We start from the raw sequence: 19141 nt of genomic DNA, 5'->3' as shown, positions 1-19141 counted from the left end.
AAATGTTATCTAGCATGACATGATACCAATCGATGCCTTATAGTAGAGGTCTTATAGTTTCATATGATACCAGAAACTTCACTGAGCCCACTACAGCCTCTGAAAGTACATTTTGAAAATTGTGATATTTCCTGAATATCGCGATATTTCCGAAAACCGGCCCAAGCCGGCTACTTCTCAGGGTTAATGTGTATAGGCCTATGTAAAAACTGTTGTCTGTAAATAAATAAAAAAGAGAGAAAAAAGACCATCAGGCTTTGCCCTGGACCACAGTTTGGGAACCAATGATGTAGATCGTCAAGAAACTTTAAATGAATAAGGTTAGATGTGCCTGCCTGCAAGATGACGGCACATACAGTATCTTCTAGCAGCACATCAGCATACTAGCATAATAGCAGTGGATGGAAACACACATTATTTCACATTTTCTTTTGCCGGTTTCCTGAAAATTCATTTAAAATGTGATACATTTGGATGGAAACCCAACTATTGTTTCCCGCCGTGCAGCATCTGTACAAATAAATAAGATACGAGCATCATGAAAAGCAATGTGTTTTTCTCTCCAGATGTCCAAATCCAAGAGGAAGAGCATTCTGGTGCGGATGCTGCGGCCGGTCTCTGTGGCCTTCGGTGAGTTCAGTGAGCTGCTTATTTGTAATGACTAGGGTATCGGCCCCGATATGCGGGCTCGCCACATGCAGCTCGCCCGCTGCGCTGCCTCGCCCGCAGCTCAGCTGCTGCGTGGCCTCGCCTGCCCTATTAGCATGCACACTTGAGCAAATTTGGCAACTTGAGCACATTTGCTCAACCTCGCATCACTGATGAGATCACTATGCCTATGACATCAACACAGATGACAATGCCTATGACATCATCAGTGATGTCATAAGATGAGTTTGGTCAATAATTATGTCACTGATGTTATGATATCATCAGTGGGACAAAAATTATATGATAGTGTCTGAACATATTGAGTTCAGTCAGCTGCTTATGTGTAGACCTAACTTTACAAATTAAATGTACATGTTTAACCATTTAAGTTACAAAACAGGTGTTTTGATTAATTTAAAAGTCAATGATATTTAACACTGTGAGCTATTTAGTTTGTGTAGACCTAGAGCGAATGTATGTGAAACTTTACAAATCAAATTTACATGTTTAACCATTTAAGTTAGAAAACTGGTGTTTTGATGAATTTAAGGGCATGCAATGAAAATCAAACTGGAGTGTATTTTGTGAGTATAAACATGTTGAAAGTAAGGCGGCGTAGCAGTTATAATGTGCGTACAACTTGAAGCTGACCTGGTAAACCATCCTGATCATGTGACCTCACTTTCTGCTTCGCTCTACATGTACGTATCAGTCTGGACTTCCAACCGCCAACATCCACTTCAGTGGGCGGGAGTTACATGTACTTGCCTTGACAGACAATTCCTTCAGCCAATCAGTGTCGCCAAATCCAGTCTGAGAAAACGTATTTTCCGCTGAGAAACTCCGCTGGTGGATATTGTTCTTGTTTAATTACCGAGTCTATTTCTGCAAAAACAGCACTTATGGCTGTGTTTACTCTATAAGGTTAACGTTACCGCACGTTGCTTCGGGTGCGGCCATTACTGTCTTGCCAACAGTGTCCCTGATTGGTCCGGTTGCATCATTAACTACGAGGCAGTCCCTGATTGGCCCGGTTACATTGTAATTTCAGGAAATCTATGGGCGCGGCTGGGACTCCACATTTTTCCGTGGAGCGAAACAGAATGTGAGGTCACAGTATCAGGATGATTTACCAGGCTAACTTAAGGGAGTTGGAATGTCCGACTCTCTGATCTGTCTCGAACGCAGAAATAGGGAATGCTAAATTGTCACTTGAATTGCCATTGTGATTGGCGCTGTCCACCTGTCAATCAGAGATGGAGTTTGACCTGGACAAGGCGTTGGAGGAGGTGCCCATCCATGTGGAGGACCCGCCCCCTCCCCCTCCTCCTGCTCAGCCATTGGACAGAAAGTCATCCTATTACGGTGCGGACCTGCCCCCTCCCCCTCCCCCCGCCGACCTGAAGCCTGTGGTCTGTTTGGAGCTGCCCACTGTGGAGTGCAGGAAGCTGGAGCACCACACCAAACTCCGCCCCAGACCCAAGAAGAGGACCAAACCCAGCCGACCGCCGGTACGGACCGGCCCAAACCGCTTTTCTTGGTTACTTTTAGTGCTGTTGGTGCTGTTGGAATTGAAGCTAATTCGACACTCTTGCACTCATCGAGTATGTCTACATTCCAAATATGACAATATTCCCAATTTTGATACGGGTCATGTAAACAGCATATTTAGGCCTCATTCCAGATGTAACATTTTCCAGTTAGGACATGGAATATGCCAATATTATTTGGGTTTTAGGAGCATTATTTGGACATGTAAACAGCAAATTCGGAATATGCATCTCAATCAGGGGTTTTACCCCAGTTTGCGACACACAAGCTCTTGCCTGTTTACAGCCAGCTACAGTCTGTGTTGTAGCCAGGGGAGAGACTCATCTACATACTGTAAGCCAGGAGAGAGGCTCATCTACATACTATAAGCCAGGGGAGAGACTCATCTACATACTGTAAGCCAGGTGAGAGGCTCATCTACATACTGTAAGCCAGGGGAGAGGCTCATCTACATACTGTAAGCCAGGGGAGAGGCTCATCTACATACTGTAAGCCAGGGGAGAGACTCATCTACATACTATAAGCCAGGGGAGAGACTCATCTACATACTGTAAGCCAGGTGAGAGGCTCATCTACATACTGTAAGCCAGGGGAGAGACTCGTCTACATACTGTAAGCCAGGTGAGAGGCTCATCTACATACTGTAAGCAGGGGAGAGACTCATCTACATACTGTAAGCCAGGAGAGAGACTCATCTACATACTGTAAGCCAGGTGAGAGGCTCATCTACATACTGTAAGCCAGGTGAGAGGCTCATCTACATACTGTAAGCCAGGTGAGAGGCTCATCTACATACTGTAAGCCAGGGGAGAGGCTCATCTACATACTGTAAGCCAGGGGAGAGACTCATCTACATACTATAAGCCAGGGGAGAGGCTCATCTACATACTGTAAGCCAGGGGAGAGACTCATCTACATACTGTAAGCCAGGTGAGAGGCTCATCTACATACTGTAAGCCAGGAGAGAGACTCATCTACATACTGTAAGCAGGAGAGAGGCTCATCTACATACTGTAAGCCAGGAGAGAGACTAATCTACATACTGTAAGCCAGGGGAGAGACTCATCTACATACTGTAAGCCAGGGGAGAGACTCATCTACATACTGTAAGCCAGGTGAGAGGCTCATCTACATACTGTAAGCCAGGGGAGAGACTCATCTACATACTGTAAGCAGGAGAGAGGCTCATCTACATACTGTAAGCCAGGAGAGAGACTCATCTACATACTGTAAGCCAGGGGAGAGACTCATCTACATACTGTAAGCCAGGGGAGAGACTCATCTACATACTGTAAGCCAGGTGAGAGGCTCATCTACATACTGTAAGCCAGGTGAGAGGCTCATCTACATACTGTAAGCCAGGAGAGAGACTCATCTACATACTGTAAGCCAGGGGAGAGACTCATCTACATACTGTAAGCCAGGGGAGAGACTCATCTACATACTGTAAGCCAGGGGAGAGGCTCATCTACATACTGTAAGCCAGGGGAGAGACTCATCTACATACTGTAAGCCAGGAGAGAGACTCATCTACATACTGTAAGCCAGGAGAGAGGCTCATCTACATACTGTAAGCCAGGGGAGAGGCTCATCTACATACTGTAAGCCAGGAGAGAGACTCATCTACATACTGTAAGCCAGGGGAGAGGCTCATCTACATACTGTAAGCCAGGGGAGAGACTCATCTACATACTGTAAGCCAGGAGAGAGACTCATCTACATACTGTAAGCCAGGGGAGAGACTCATCTACATACTGTAAGCCAGGAGAGAGACTCATCTACATACTGTAAGCCAGGGGAGAGACTCATCTACATACTGTAAGCAGGAGAGAGACTCATCTACATACTGTAAGCAGGAGAGAGACTCATCTACATACTGTAAGCAGGAGAGAGACTCATCTACATACTGTAAGCCAGGAGAGAGACTCATCTACATACTGTAAGCAGGGGAGAGACTCATCTACATACTGTAAGCCAGGAGAGAGACTCATCTACATACTGTAAGCCAGGGGAGAGACTCATCTACATACTGTAAGCCAGGGGAGAGACTCATCTACATACTGTAAGCAGGGGAGAGGCTCATCTACATACTGTAAGCCAGGGGAGAGACTCATCTACATACTGTAAGCAGGAGAGAGGCTCATCTACATACTGTAAGCCAGGAGAGAGACTCATCTACATACTGTAAGCAGGGGAGAGACTCATCTACATACTGTAAGCCAGGTGAGAGGCTCATCTACATACTGTAAGCCAGGAGAGAGGCTCATCTACATACTGTAAGCCAGGAGAGAGACTCATCTACATACTGTAAGCCAGGAGAGAGACTCATCTACATACTGTAAGCCAGGGGAGAGGCTCATCTACATACTGTAAGCCAGGAGAGAGGCTCATCTACATACTGTAAGCCAGGAGAGAGACTCATCTACATACTGTAAGCCAGGGGAGAGACTCATCTACATACTGTAAGCCAGGGGAGAGGCTCATCTACATACTGTAAGCCAGGGGAGAGACTCATCTACATACTGTAAGCCAGGGGAGAGGCTCATCTACATACTGTAAGCCAGGGGAGAGGCTCATCTACATACTGTAAGCCAGGGGAGAGGCTCATCTACATACTGTAAGCCAGGGGAGAGGCTCATCTACATACTGTAAGCCAGGGGAGAGACTCATCTACATACTGTAAGCCAGGGGAGAGGCTCATCTACATACTGTAAGCCAGGGGAGAGGCTCATCTACATACTGTAAGCCAGGAGAGAGGCTCATCTACATACTGTAAGCCAGGGGAGAGGCTCATCTACATACTGTAAGCCAGGGGAGAGGCTCATCTACATACTGTAAGCCAGGGGAGAGGCTCATCTACATACTGTAAGCCAGGGGAGAGGCTCATCTACATACTGTAAGCAGGGGAGAGACTCATCTACATACTGTAAGCCAGGGGAGAGGCTCATCTACATACTGTAAGCCAGGAGAGAGGCTCATCTACATACTATAAGCCAGGGGAGAGACTCATCTACATACTGTAAGCAGGAGAGAGACTCATCTACATACTGTAAGCAGGAGAGAGGCTCATCTACATACTGTAAGCCAGGGGAGAGACTCATCTACATACTGTAAGCCAGGGGAGAGACTCATCTACATACTGTAAGCCAGGGGAGAGACTCATCTACATACTGTAAGCCAGGTGAGAGACTCATCTACATACTGTAAGCCAGGGGAGAGACTCATCTACATACTGTAAGCCAGGTGAGAGGCTCATCTACATACTGTAAGCCAGGGGAGAGACTCATCTACATACTGTAAGCCAGGGGAGAGACTCATCTACATACTGTAAGCCAGGTGAGAGACTCATCTACATACTGTAAGCCAGGGGAGAGACTCATCTACATACTGTAAGCCAGGGGAGAGACTCATCTACATACTGTAAGCCAGGGGAGAGACTCATCTACATACTGTAAGCCAGGGGAGAGGCTCATCTACATACTGTAAGCCAGGGGAGAGGCTCATCTACATACTGTAAGCCAGGGGAGAGGCTCATCTACATACTGTAAGCCAGGGGAGAGGCTCATCTACATACTGTAAGCCAGGGGAGAGGCTCATCTACATACTGTAAGCCAGGGGAGAGACTCATCTACATACTGTAAGCCAGGGGAGAGGCTCATCTACATACTGTAAGCCAGGGGAGAGGCTCATCTACATACTGTAAGCCAGGAGAGAGGCTCATCTACATACTGTAAGCCAGGGGAGAGGCTCATCTACATACTGTAAGCCAGGGGAGAGGCTCATCTACATACTGTAAGCCAGGGGAGAGGCTCATCTACATACTGTAAGCCAGGGGAGAGGCTCATCTACATACTGTAAGCCAGGTGAGAGGCTCATCTACATACTGTAAGCCAGGGGAGAGGCTCATCTACATACTGTAAGCCAGGGGAGAGGCTCATCTACATACTGTAAGCCAGGAGAGAGGCTCATCTACATACTATAAGCCAGGGGAGAGACTCATCTACATACTGTAAGCAGGAGAGAGACTCATCTACATACTGTAAGCAGGAGAGAGGCTCATCTACATACTGTAAGCCAGGGGAGAGACTCATCTACATACTGTAAGCCAGGGGAGAGACTCATCTACATACTGTAAGCAGGAGAGAGACTCATCTACATACTGTAAGCCAGGGGAGAGACTCATCTACATACTGTAAGCCAGGTGAGAGACTCATCTACATACTGTAAGCCAGGGGAGAGGCTCATCTACATACTGTAAGCCAGGTGAGAGACTCATCTACATACTGTAAGCCAGGTGAGAGGCTCATCTACATACTGTAAGCCAGGGGAGAGACTCATCTACATACTGTAAGCCAGGAGAGAGGCTCATCTACATACTGTAAGCCAGGGGAGAGACTCATCTACATACTGTAAGCCAGGGGAGAGGCTCATCTACATACTGTAAGCCAGGGGAGAGACTCATCTACATACTGTAAGCCAGGGGAGAGGCTCATCTACATACTGTAAGCCAGGGGAGAGGCTCATCTACATACTATAAGCAGGGGAGAGGCTCATCTACATACTGTAAGCCAGGGGAGAGGCTCATCTACATACTGTAAGCCAGGGGAGTGGCTCATCTACATACTGTAAGCCAGGGGAGTGGCTCATCTACATACTGTAAGCCAGGAGAGAGACTCATCTACATACTGTAAGCCAGGAGAGAGGCTCATCTACATACTGTAAGCCAGGAGAGAGACTCATCTACATACTGTAAGCCAGGAGAGAGACTCATCTACATACTGTAAGCCAGGAGAGAGACTCATCTACATACTGTAAGCCAGGAGAGAGACTCATCTACATACTGTAAGCCAGGAGAGAGGCTCATCTACATACTGTAAGCCAGGAGAGAGACTCATCTACATACTGTAAGCCAGGAGAGAGACTCATCTACATACTGTAAGCCAGGAGAGAGACTCATCTACATACTGTAAGCCAGGAGAGAGACTCATCTACATACTGTAAGCCAGGAGAGAGACTCATCTACATACTGTAAGCCAGGAGAGAGACTCATCTACATACTGTAAGCAGGAGAGAGACTCATCTACATACTGTAAGCCAGGAGAGAGACTCATCTACATACTGTAAGCCAGCAGAGAGACTCATCTACATACTGTAAGCCAGGGGAGAGGCTCATCTACATACTGTAAGCAGGGGAGAGACTCATCTACATACTGTAAGCCAGGAGAGAGACTCATCTACATACTGTAAGCCAGGAGAGAGACTCATCTACATACTGTAAGCCAGGGGAGAGACTCATCTACATACTATAAGCCAGGGGAGAGGCTCATCTACATACTGTAAGCCAGGGGAGAGGCTCATCTACATACTGTAAGCAGGGGAGAGGCTCATCTACATACTGTAAGCCAGGAGAGAGACTCATCTACATACTGTAAGCCAGGTGAGAGACTTATCTACATACTATAAGCCAGGTGAGAGACTCATCTACATACTGTAAGCCAGGGGAGAGGCTCATCTACATACTGTAAGCAGGGGAGAGGCTCATCTACATACTGTAAGCCAGGAGAGAGACTCATCTACATACTGTAAGCCAGGAGAGAGGCTCATCTACATACTGTAAGCAGGGGAGAGACTCATCTACATACTGTAAGCCAGGGGAGAGGCTCATCTACATACTGTAAGCCAGGTGAGAGACTCATCTACATACTGTAAGCAGGGGAGAGGCTCATCTACATACTGTAAGCCACTGTTTCTCAACCACTGGGCTGCAGCCCATTGCTGGGCCTCAAAACGCCATCTAGTGGGCCGCGGAGGACCTCTCACATCAAGGTGCCTATCATTTATTCGGGAGGTTGGTCCTCGGAAATGTTTTAACAATCATAGGTCGGCCTTGAATTACAAAAGGTTGAGAACCCTTGCCATAAGCCACATTTCAAAGTTCTTATTTAACCGTGACCACAACCTTACCTAACCTTAACCAAGTTGTTTTACTTGCCTAACCATAACCGCAACTGAGGCGTACGGTCTTAATTCAATGGTTTCACCTGGGAATGAACGCCCGTCAAGGGCATTTAGCCAGAGATGCATGCCCAAAAGAAGAGCTCACACCAGCTTTCTGGTCAGAAGGAGAAACACACCTACTGTACTTTTAACCATTATGAGAGACTTGGATATCAACAAGTTTTTGGATATATACAGAAATATCACAACAGCGACTGTAGGACATACAGTGCGTCATGGGGACGTTTTACATTAACAGTAATCACAGTATGCATGGCTGCATGTAAACATGAATATTAGTGGAATATTCATTTTGATAAGCCATGTAAACAGCTTAGTAGGAATATTGTCTTTTTCGGAATAAGGGCAAAAACCGGAATATTGTTATATATAATATATGTTATAGGTAAACAGTCATTGTAAGTCTCTCTGGATAGGAATCCAAGCTCAATGCCTAAAATGTAAAGGTGACTGAGTCTCTCTGTGTCCGTCTTCCATGTGTTCCTATTGGCCTGCAGCGGGAGCCAATCAGCAGCTCAGCACCACAGGAACCGGAACAGAACGGCATCATGGGAAAGCTGGATGAGGGTCTGGATGACTTCTTCTCCCAGAACGTCATTAAGCTCAGCTTCAAGTGAGACTTACGTTGTTGTTGTTGTTGTTGTTGTTTATTTACACATATAAAAACAATTACAAAAAAATTCAATATATAATCAGCAGTCTAGCAGAAAGGGCCCTCAGATTTTGAGATACCCCTACCCGAGGTAGAACAAATGACAACAATGATTTTTCTTATCTTTAGGGTCTCCCATTAACTCATTGAGTGCCACGGACGAGTATAGTCGTCAATTCAAATACTGACGTAGAGTGCCAATGACGACTAAAGTCGTAAATTGCGTTTTTTGACGGTGGGACGTGGATCAAAGCCAGATCCATCTCCTGTAAAATTTTGGGGCATGTTGAATGTGTATAACCCATTTTACCGACCCGTTAGGTGGCGACAGTGCTCTCCAGATTAGAGAAAGTTGAGTAAAAAACAGAGAAGTCGTTATGGAAACGGAAACGGCATCGGTATGCATCGATATGCATGAAGCATAACGTTAGCTGTGCCTGTGAACAGCAGTCAATCTGCTGCCACAATTGAGCCCCTCCGTGTCCGCTGCGATAGCCCCTCCATATGATTTAGTTGCCGACACAGCGTCTTTCTGAAAAGTTACATTATTCTCAGCTGGGAGCCGGCGACACGCTGTGAAAAAGCGGGGTGCAGCGCACTTTTCAGTGCAGAGCAAACGCAGAGCAAACGCAGCAGAGCCACCGGAGACACTCCCACGGAGGAGGAGGAGGGGGGTGGGGCACGCAGGGCAGCATACAACCATTGACAGTAAACACAGACCCAGACAGCAGGCTCGATGCACAGAGACAGGCAAACAAGCTAGAATATCTGATGCCCACCAGCAGTAAATCAAGACCAGCAAGAAGGTGTAGGGTCTGCGCACGCAGGGGCCAGCGCTGCTGGTTGCAGCTAAAAAATATTATTTGGCCAAACAAAATTCCTTTGTTTTCACTGTTTTATTGAAGGAAATTATTTTTGAGGTGTCATTACATCAGAAAATATTAGCTCCAGAGTCAGTGATGTGCTTGAAATGCTTCATTTCACAAAAGGCTGAATATCTCAGCTTCTAAATTGAAACGTGTGTTTTTGCTGAAATCCACCTATCTTCTCCGGCTGATAACTAAAGAACGGAAAATGATATCAATAAACTTTTTTTTGCTGATGATAGAAGAGAGTCTCCTCGTTCTTTGTGCGTGTTCGGTGTTTACATACATACAGTAATATCACACAATATTCTGTGGGCCTCGAGAAATCACTGAAAACGCTCTAAAACTCTGGCACTGGGAGCGTCCGTTCTCCAAAAGTGGCTGGCACTCAATGAGTTAATGAAATTGATTATTGTCAAAAAAAACATTGGGGGAAAAAATGTTTTTTTGGCTGTTCTTTAGAACTACCCCAATCCCTGAAAAAGAGCCAAATTAGGCCAGTCCGAATAGGGGAAAGGTGACAAAAAAGCCAATAACTTGAGAATGCTCACTCTTTTCCTCATCAGATTTGCTGAGGTATGAACCAGGTGGCTGCCCTACATCACCAAATAGTCAGGAAATGATTGACCTAAAAAGATAATGAATTATAGTCCTGTAAATATAGCTTTAGTTTAGGCGGAAATTGTACTTTGTGGTGATAGGAACATAGGACTCTTTCTCTCATTTATCAGAAAAACTGAAATCCCTGAAAATATACCACTACTGAATTGTCTAGGGTGCTATTGAACACTGACCAGTAGTTGTATGGAGATATCTGGTACAGTTCTATTGCAAATGAGATTTCTTTAGACATAGGCCTACTACCTCTTCACTGAAACAGTCAAATGATTGTATGTTATTCCGAATGGGGAATAAGTGGCATAAAAGCCTATAACTTGGGAATGCTCACTCTTTTCCTCATCAGATTTGCTGAGGTATGAACCAGGTGGCTGCCCTACATCACCAAATAGTCAGAAAATGATTTACATAAAAAGATAATGAATTATAGTCCTGTAAATATAGCTTTAGTTTAGGCGGAAATTGTACTTTGTGGTGATAGGAACATAGGACTCCATCACTTTTCTCTCATTTATCAGAAAACTGAAATCCCTGAAAAATATACCATTACTGAGTTGTCTAGGGTGCTATTGAACACTGACCAGTAGTTGTATGGAGATATCTGGTACCGTTCTATTGCAAATGAGATTTCTTTAGACATAGGCCTACCTTTTCTCTGAAACAGAAATTCCGAATGGGGGGATAAGTGGCATAATACTAATAATAATACATTTTATTTGGTGACCCCTTTCAAAACACCCAAGGTCATTGTACAGTGCATAAAAGAGACATGACATTCTAAAAGATCATTCATAAAAACAAGCATTGCAAACACCAGCATCATTAAAATACGACGAGCGTAGATATAAGAAAAGACAGGAGATACACACGGCAGGCGAATAACAGATTGAGTGCTGTATATGATTAAAGGTAGTAGGCTAATTTGAACAGGTGGGTTTTGAGGTGGTATTTGAATGTGGTGATGGAGTCAGACTGTCGGATGTGTGATGGCAAGGAGTTCCAGAGTCTGGTTGCAGAGCAGCTGAAGGCCCTAGCACCCATGGTACTGAGGCGAGGGGGGGGGACGGTCAGGAGGCCAGCTGAGGAAGAGCGTAGGGAGCGGGAAGGGGTGTATTCCTGGAGGAGGTCAGAGAGATGGGTGGGTGCTAGGTTGTGTAGGGCTTTGTAAGTGAGCAGAAGGTTTTTGAAGTCAATCCGGTAGTGAATGGGAAGCCAGTGGAGTTGAATGAGGACAGGGGTGAGGTGGTCAGATGATTTAGTGCGGGTGATGATCCAGGCATTTGGAGTCTGTTGAGCAATTTGGTAGGTAGGCCAGAGAGAAGAGAGCTGCAGTAATCAATCTGGGATGTAACAAATGTGTGGATGAGGACTTTGGTGCTGTGTTGGGACAGGGATGGGCGGAGTCTGGAGATGTTGCGGATGTGGAAGAAAGCAGACCGGGTGATGTTTTTTATGTGGGGTGCAAAGGAAAGATTGCTGTCCAGAATGACGCTGAGTCTCTTGATTTGGGTGGAGAAGGGAACAGGGAAGCTGTCAATTATGATGTTTGGGGCAGTGGTGTTTTGAGCTTTGGACAGGATGTTTTTGGATGGGCAAGGCCTCGGTTTTACTGGCATTTAACTTCAGGAAGTTACTGCTCGTCCAGCTCCTGATGTCCTGGAGGCAGGCGGTGAGGGAGGTGAGAGGAAGAGCGGTGGTGGGTTTGGTGGAGATATAGACCTGGGTATCATCGGCGTAGCAGTGAAACTGGACACCATGGTGTCGGAGGATTTTACCCAGGGGGAGGAGGTAGGTGATGAATAGGAGTGGACCCAATACTGACCCCTGGGTCAAATGGCAGAACACCCGGATGAGTGGTTCCCTAGTTGGCCAAACTGTTGTCTGTCGGGAGGTAGGATGCAAACCAGGAAAGTGCAACACCAGTGATTCCAATGTTCGCCAGGTGCTCCACAAGTAGTGGAGGAGATGGTATTGAAAGCAGTGGAGAGGTCAAGGAGGATGAAGATGGTGAGGAGTCCAGAGTCAGCTGCACGGAGGAAGTCGTTAGTTATTTTTACCAGGGCTGTTTCAGTGCTGTGATTAGGGCGGAAACCATACTCAAATGGTTTGTGAAGATTGTTTGGTCGAGGTTGGAATGGAGTTGGGCGGCAACCACCCTCTCAAGAGTTTTGGAGATGAAGGGGATGTTGGAGTTGGGACCGTGTTTGAGGTCAGATGGGTACTGTGGCCTATAAGTTAAGAATGCTCACTCTGATGATCATCATATTTGGAGAGGGAAATACCAGGTGGCTGAACTACATCACCAAATAGTCAGAATGTGGGGAACCCAATGAAATAAAGTTGATCTAAATTACAAGCCTCTAAAACATAGAAATACAAGGTGTAAATATTGGAAGTTGTATTGAAACTGGAACATTAATCCAAACTATAAATCAGTAGTATCTCCTGTCTTGACATGATGGAATAATACAAGTATAATAATAATCATAATACATTTGTTTTATGGTAGCCCCAAATCTCAGTGCTTCATTTCATTTCATGAACAAAAACAGGAGAACAGACTAGAAAACAAAATACTGCTCATTTGACCTGGCATATGGACACTTGTTTCACAGCCAAAGTCCAAATATCCAAATAGGAAATACAGTATCAGTGTATTTCATTTTTGGATATTTGGACTTTGGCTGTGAAAAAAGTGTCCATATACCTGGACAAATAAGCAGCCACTTTTTATTTCTCTGTTCTGTTTTATTTTTGGCTTGGTTATTTTGTTTTCTAGTCAGTTTTTCTAGTCTGTTTTTGTGATTGTGTATTATGTATTATGATTACTATTATACTTGGATTAATGTTCCAGTTTAAATAAAACTTCCAATATTTACACCTTGTCATTTATTAGCTATAACTGTGTGTATAGTTATAGTTTTCACAAATAAATACAAGATCTGTCTCATCTGTTTGCATTCAGCTGGTGAATTCTATTTACCATGTCCTTTGATTGATTTGGGATGGGAGAACATCTGGTGCTGGATGTGGTGTTGGACCAGTAGGAGGTGCTCTTCCCTCTGGTCTCATGAATACTCTCCCCAATGCCCCAGGGCAGAGACACTTACTCTGTCCTGTGAGTGAGCACCGTCCTTCGGATGAAACGTTAAACCGAGGTCCTGACTCTCTGTGGTCATTAAAGATTCCATCGACACTCTTTGCAAGAGAGGTAACCACGATAGTCTTAAAGGCACTGCATCATCTATCTCTTGAGTTAGCTTAGGAAAATGTAGCAAAATGAACTGTTAGCCTGGGAGAGGCTAACGTTAGCTAAATGCCGTAGGCTAGCAAGACATACCAGTCTGTAAGCCACATTAAAACATGTTTAACACGGATGTTTTTTTAACTCATTGAGTGCCAGCCATTTCTGGAAAACGGATGCTCCCAGTGCCAGCCCTTTCAGAGCGTTTTCAGTGATTTCTCAAGACCCACAGAATATTGTGTGATATTACTATGTAAACACCGAACACGCCCAAAGAACGATGAGACTCTCTTGTATCATCAGCAAAAAAAAGTTTATTGATATCATTTTCCGTTCTTTAGTTCTCAGCAGTAGAAGATAGGTTGATTTCACCAAAAACAGACGTTTCAAACTAGAAGCTGAGATAATGAGCCTTTTGTGAAATGAAGCATTTCAAGCACATCACTGACTCTGAAGCTAATATTTTCTGATGTAGTGACGTGGTGTAGTTGTGTGGTGACCTGCGTGCCCCACCCCCCTCAACTGCAAACTCCTCCTCCGTGGGAGTGTCTCTGGTGGCTCTGCTCGAATCTCTGCTACCTGCGTCAGCCGACGAATCTCTGCATGGAGCTGGGATAAACTCATCCCCACACTAACACACAGCTTGCATGCTGGAGCTGGGAGAAACTCACCCCCACACTAACACACAGCCTGCATGCCGGCGGAGCTGGGAGAAACTCATCCCCACACTAACACACAGCCTAACACGCACCCAGTGTCTATTTTTGGAGCGCTCCGCCGTTTTTGTGCGCCGGCTCCCAGCGCGACACCGAAAAGCCAAACCGGACTGCTGAGAATGGTTTGGCTTTTCGGTGTCGGGTGCTGCTTTTCTGGCGGCTAATCGTGTGGAGAAACTATGCAGCAGAGACAGAGGGGCTCAGTTGTGGGAGCGGATTGGCTGCTGTTCGCAGCTAACGTTAGCTCCAGCCAGAGCAATCTATACGGCTCTGGCTCCAGCATGCATCGGTTTCCGTTTCATCACGGGGCTTCTTCTGCTGTTTTTCCTCACCTTTCTCTAATCTGTAGAGCACTGTCGCCACCTAATGGGTCCGTAAAATAGCTTATACACCTTCAACATCCACCATATTTTTACAGGAGATGCATCAGGCTTTGATCCATGTCCCACCGCCAAAAAACGCAATTGACGTCTTAAGACGTCATTGGCACTCAATGAGTTAATGACCAAACCCTAACCAAGTTGTCTCACTTGCCTAACCATTCATGTAACAACCAACCTTCAAGGCGTAGCATTAATTCATGTTTTAATTTGGGCTAGAAAGGCAACAAGTGCATTAGCGTTAGCTTTTCTCTTAGCCTATTTAGTTAGTTTGTTAACCCACAATAGGTGCTATAGCTAATCAGCCAGTCTCTTCATTTTGATATGGGTGAGATATTTGGCATTGTCGGCCTAGGCTGGTATCAGTGCAGCAGCAGCTAGATGACTGCTGGCTGGGCTCTCCGGCTCTGCAGAGAGGTCATGTTGCTAAAGTCCCACACAGGCCTTCCTTCCATCATGGCCACCTAATCATCCCTCGTTACTTAATTGGCACATTCAGTCCTCTCACTGTTCTGGGGCAAACTGGCTGCCGTGCATCACCCAGGTGGCTGCTACACATCGCTGGTGGTGGGTGAATTGAGTCCGATGAAGTGTCTACTTCACAGTTTTTAGATCATCATCGTGTCCCAAGATTTTCCAAGTTTCATTGATGCAATGTGCAACCACTAGATACATTTCCAATGGAGGTCATCTCTATTGTGTTGTCATTCTCTTCTCGTCTCTCCGGCCCTCCAGACGGCGTGAGAGAGGCCCCTCCTCCAGTACACAGGAAGCAGCGGAGAAGAAACGCGAATCCAGAAAGAGTGGCTTCCTCAACCTCATCAAGTCCCGAACGTCCCGCTCCGAGAAGAGCCACGGAGCCGCCGCCATCACGCCCCCACCCCCCGCCTCCTCCGTTACCACATTGACAGAGGAGGAGGAGGCTATGCCCACGTCGCCCAGGACACTGATGAAAAACCCCGGACCCGCGGTGGAGCCCCGGCAGGACAAGGTTATCATAGTTTTTGCATTTAGCATTTTTATTTCATTTTTGACTTTTTGTTTTCAATTCCAGTTTAGTTTTAATTAGATTTTAAAGCTGGCTAAAGTTTGCTAGTTGAGTTTAGTTTATGTTTTGAGCTGCAGCCGGCAGCTCTATAAGTCACATGAACAGCAGCTCTATAGTTATTTTGTAAGTCTTCATTAACTATAATAACGTTGCAGCAGGAGCTCTCCAGGGCGCCGTCCCAGGACCTCCCGGACCTCCCAGCCGAGACGGAGGCCTCCGCGTCCACCGCCGAACCCGCCGAGGAGGAGAGCGAGGAGGAGGGCAAGACGGAGAGGAAGGAGAGTCCACATGTACCTCGCCATTTTGGGGTTCCCATCATGGGCATGGACCTGCTGGCTGAGATGAAAGCCATGCAGACCAAGAAGGCCGCACAGAAGGTGGGTGGAGTGGGTCACTCCATGGGTCAACACATTCATGTTCTTTTCAATTCATTTTCAATGAGAGGCGAGTTGGCCAGTAGGGAGGCATGGGCAATCTGACGGGCAGAGCGACAAGCGGGCGCAATCCTGTGAAAATCCTGTTGCGTCTGCTCGTCTTGTGCGTCTGCTCGTCTTGTGCGTCTGCTCGTCTCGTGCGTCTGCTCGTCTCGTGCATCTGCTCGTCTCGTGTGTCTGCTCGTCTTGTGCGTCTGCTCGTCTTGTGCGTCTGCTCGTCTCGTGGGTCTGCTCGTCTCGTGCGTCTGCTCGTCTCGTGTGTCTGCTCGTCTCGTGCATCTGCTCGTCTTGTGTGTCTGCTCGTCTCGTGTGTCTGCTCGTCTTGTGCGTCTGCTCGTCTTGTGCGTCTGCTCGTCTCGTGCGTCTGCTCGTCTCGTGCGTCTGCTCGTCTCGTGCGTCTGCTCGTCTCGTGCGTCTGCTCGTCTCGTGCGTCTGCTCGTCTCGTGCCTCTGCATGTCTTGTGCGTCTGCTCGTCTCGTGTGTCTGCATGTCTTGTGCGTCTGCTCGTCTCGTGCGTCTGCTCGTCTCGTGCGTCTGCATGTCTCGTGCGTCTGCTCGTCTCGTGCCTCTGCATGTCTTGTGCGTCTGCTCGTCTCGTGTGTCTGCATGTCTTGTGCGTCTGCTCGTCTCGTGCCTCTGCATGTCTTGTGCGTCTGCTCGTCTCGTGCGTCTGCTCGTCTTGTGTGTCTGCTCGTCTCGTGCGTCTGCTCGTCTCGTGCGTCTGCATGTCTTGTGCGTCTGCTCGTCTCGTGCGTCTGCATGTCTTGTGCGTCTGCATGTCTTGTGGGTCTGCTCGTCTCGTGCGTCTGCATGTCTTGTGCGTCTGCTCGTCTCGTGCGTCTGCATGTCTTGTGCGTCTGCTCGTCTCGTGCGTCTGCTCGTCTCGTGCGTCTGCATGTCTTGTGCGTCTGCTCGTCTCGTGCCTCTGCATGTCTTGTGCGTCTGCTCGTCTCGTGCGTCTGCTCGTCTCGTGTGTCTGCTCGTCTCGTGCGTCTGCTCGTCTCGTGCGTCTGCTCGTCTCGTGCGTCTGCTCGTCTCGTGCGTCTGCTCGTCTCGTGCGTCTGCTCGTCTCATGCATCTGCTCGTCTCGTGCGTCTGCTCGTCTCTTTAATAAGCATCAGCTATTATTTAGTAAACTAAAGCTATGGAAGATGTAGTTGAAGTCACATGACTGTCACAGGCATGCAGTGGTAAAATAATACATAAACTATTTTATTCAGTTTTGTCTTTCAAAATAAAAGCTTTCTGTCTGTGTTTGCAGTCTGATTCGTCGTCGTCGCTGGACAAGGTGGATGGTGAGACAGCAGGTGGGTTGGATTCAGCCACTTTGTTTTGACGCTGTGTTCATGTGCGGTAGGGAAGTTCTGACTGGGAGACAGCGTTGCTTTCACATGCTATTAACAAACATGGCCGATCTGCAGCTGAACAAGCTAATTTAACAAAACTGAATTCAAACTTAATGTTAGTTATGATGGTTAGTCTGCTAACTACAACCTGGACTCAGGGTTCCCATGGTTCCTTGGAATCCTTGAAAGTTTGTGAATTTGAGAAAAATAGAATAGATAGAATCGAATCGAATATAAATATGAATAGAATAGAATAGATTTCTAGAATAGAAATCGCAATTGAAGTTCTTTTGATTTGTTTTCCCCACACATCCAAGCCTCTCTCTGTTGTTAACTCTCTGTGAGCTTCTGTAAAGCTGCTAGTTTTCATTATAAAAATGATCAGTGTTGTAACAGTAATGAACCTTGATCCGTGTCTCAATCAATGCCGTGTGGGGTCCTTGAATTTGAGGGACTTGAGCCTGGAAACTCCTTGAATTTGATGTTTAAAGCCCCAATCAGTAACTTTTTCACTTTAATATAACAGCTTTTTAGTCATTGAAGATGGTACAGTGACTTGTAACAGGGAGAATGTCACCTCTATTGGTCACACACCGCCCTCCAAAGGCCTCTCCTGGGACTAAGCAGTTTGATGCCTGTGTCCCGGAGGCAAGATGCGTGCATGTGCTGTGTACAGCTGAAGCGCTGTCTTCAGGAAAACAAGGAAGTAACTCTGTGTGGATTTGATACGAAAATGACGTTTCACGCAACTATGGATTATTATTTCATCACGTGGTGAGTCCCCGATGTCACAACATGTACATAGAGCTTTCTGGCGCTGTGTTTTGTTGACTTTGAACGGTGATATCGATATCGATACTGTTGCACCCAGAGGGCGCAGTTTATACTGTTGCAGCCAGAGGGCGCAGTTTATACTGTTGCACCCAGAGGGCGCTGTTTCTCCAATAGCAAAACTTGGGAAAGTTGCTGAATAGGGCTTTAAGAAGGTGTGGGAAGTGGAACCCTCTACGTAATCAAGCTGCATCCTGTTTCCTTACCGTTGACTGACAGCCCAAAATAATGACATGTCATCAAATCATATAATTAGATGTGACGCGCTTCCAAAATAAGAGCATGTGATCAGACCAGTGCTGCCACGTCAGGACTATCTGGTTTTCTCCCACAGCCAAGCCAGAGGCAGAGGGTGATGACTCCAGACCAGAGCCAGCTCCGAGGGCCAAGCCGCCCAGCGTCAGCCCTAGGCCCCCCCCACCCCAGGGCACCAAGCCCCCCCCACCCCAGGGCAGCAAGCCCCCGCTGGGGCCCCGCACCTCCGGACCCCTCAGCCCCACCAGCCCCAGCTACAGCTTCGGTAGGCTGAGAGGCACATGACTTGGACTCGAGTCACAATTTGAATTGTTTGAGACTTCACATGATGCATGAAGAGAAGACCTGAGACTTGACTTGACTTGATGCATGAGGAGAAGACCTGAGACTTGACTTGACGTGATGCATGTAGAGAAGACCTGAGACTTGACTTGATGCATGTAGAGAAGACCTGAGACTTGACTTGACGTGATGCATGTAGAGAAGACCTGAGACTTGACTTGACGTGATGCATGTAGAGAAGACCTGAGA

At 46.6% G+C, this 19141-nt stretch overlaps 1 protein-coding gene across 2 annotated transcripts in view; it reads left to right on the top strand.

Moving 5' to 3' along the window:
- Positions 1–19141, top strand: part of carmil1 (capping protein regulator and myosin 1 linker 1) — a 96526-nt gene that overhangs the window by 64571 nt on the left and 12814 nt on the right. Inside the window, exons 30-36 of one of the 2 annotated variants that reach the window (XM_083646263.1) lie at positions 567–630; positions 1906–2162; positions 8718–8833; positions 15432–15687; positions 15903–16121; positions 17440–17485; positions 18690–18875. In XM_083646263.1, coding sequence (XP_083502389.1) covers positions 567–630; positions 1906–2162; positions 8718–8833; positions 15432–15687; positions 15903–16121; positions 17440–17485; positions 18690–18875 — 1144 coding nt within the window. Of the gene's footprint in view, positions 1–566; positions 631–1905; positions 2163–8717; positions 8834–15431; positions 15688–15899; positions 16122–17439; positions 17486–18689; positions 18876–19141 lie in introns of both variants that reach the window. The other variant, XM_083646262.1, reaches the window with a different exon arrangement.

This window comes from Poromitra crassiceps (assembly GCF_964638095.1).
Source record: "Poromitra crassiceps genome assembly, chromosome: 11".
Lineage (NCBI taxonomy): Eukaryota > Metazoa > Chordata > Actinopteri > Beryciformes > Melamphaidae > Poromitra > Poromitra crassiceps.
This window is presented reverse-complemented; position numbering and strand designations above follow the sequence as displayed.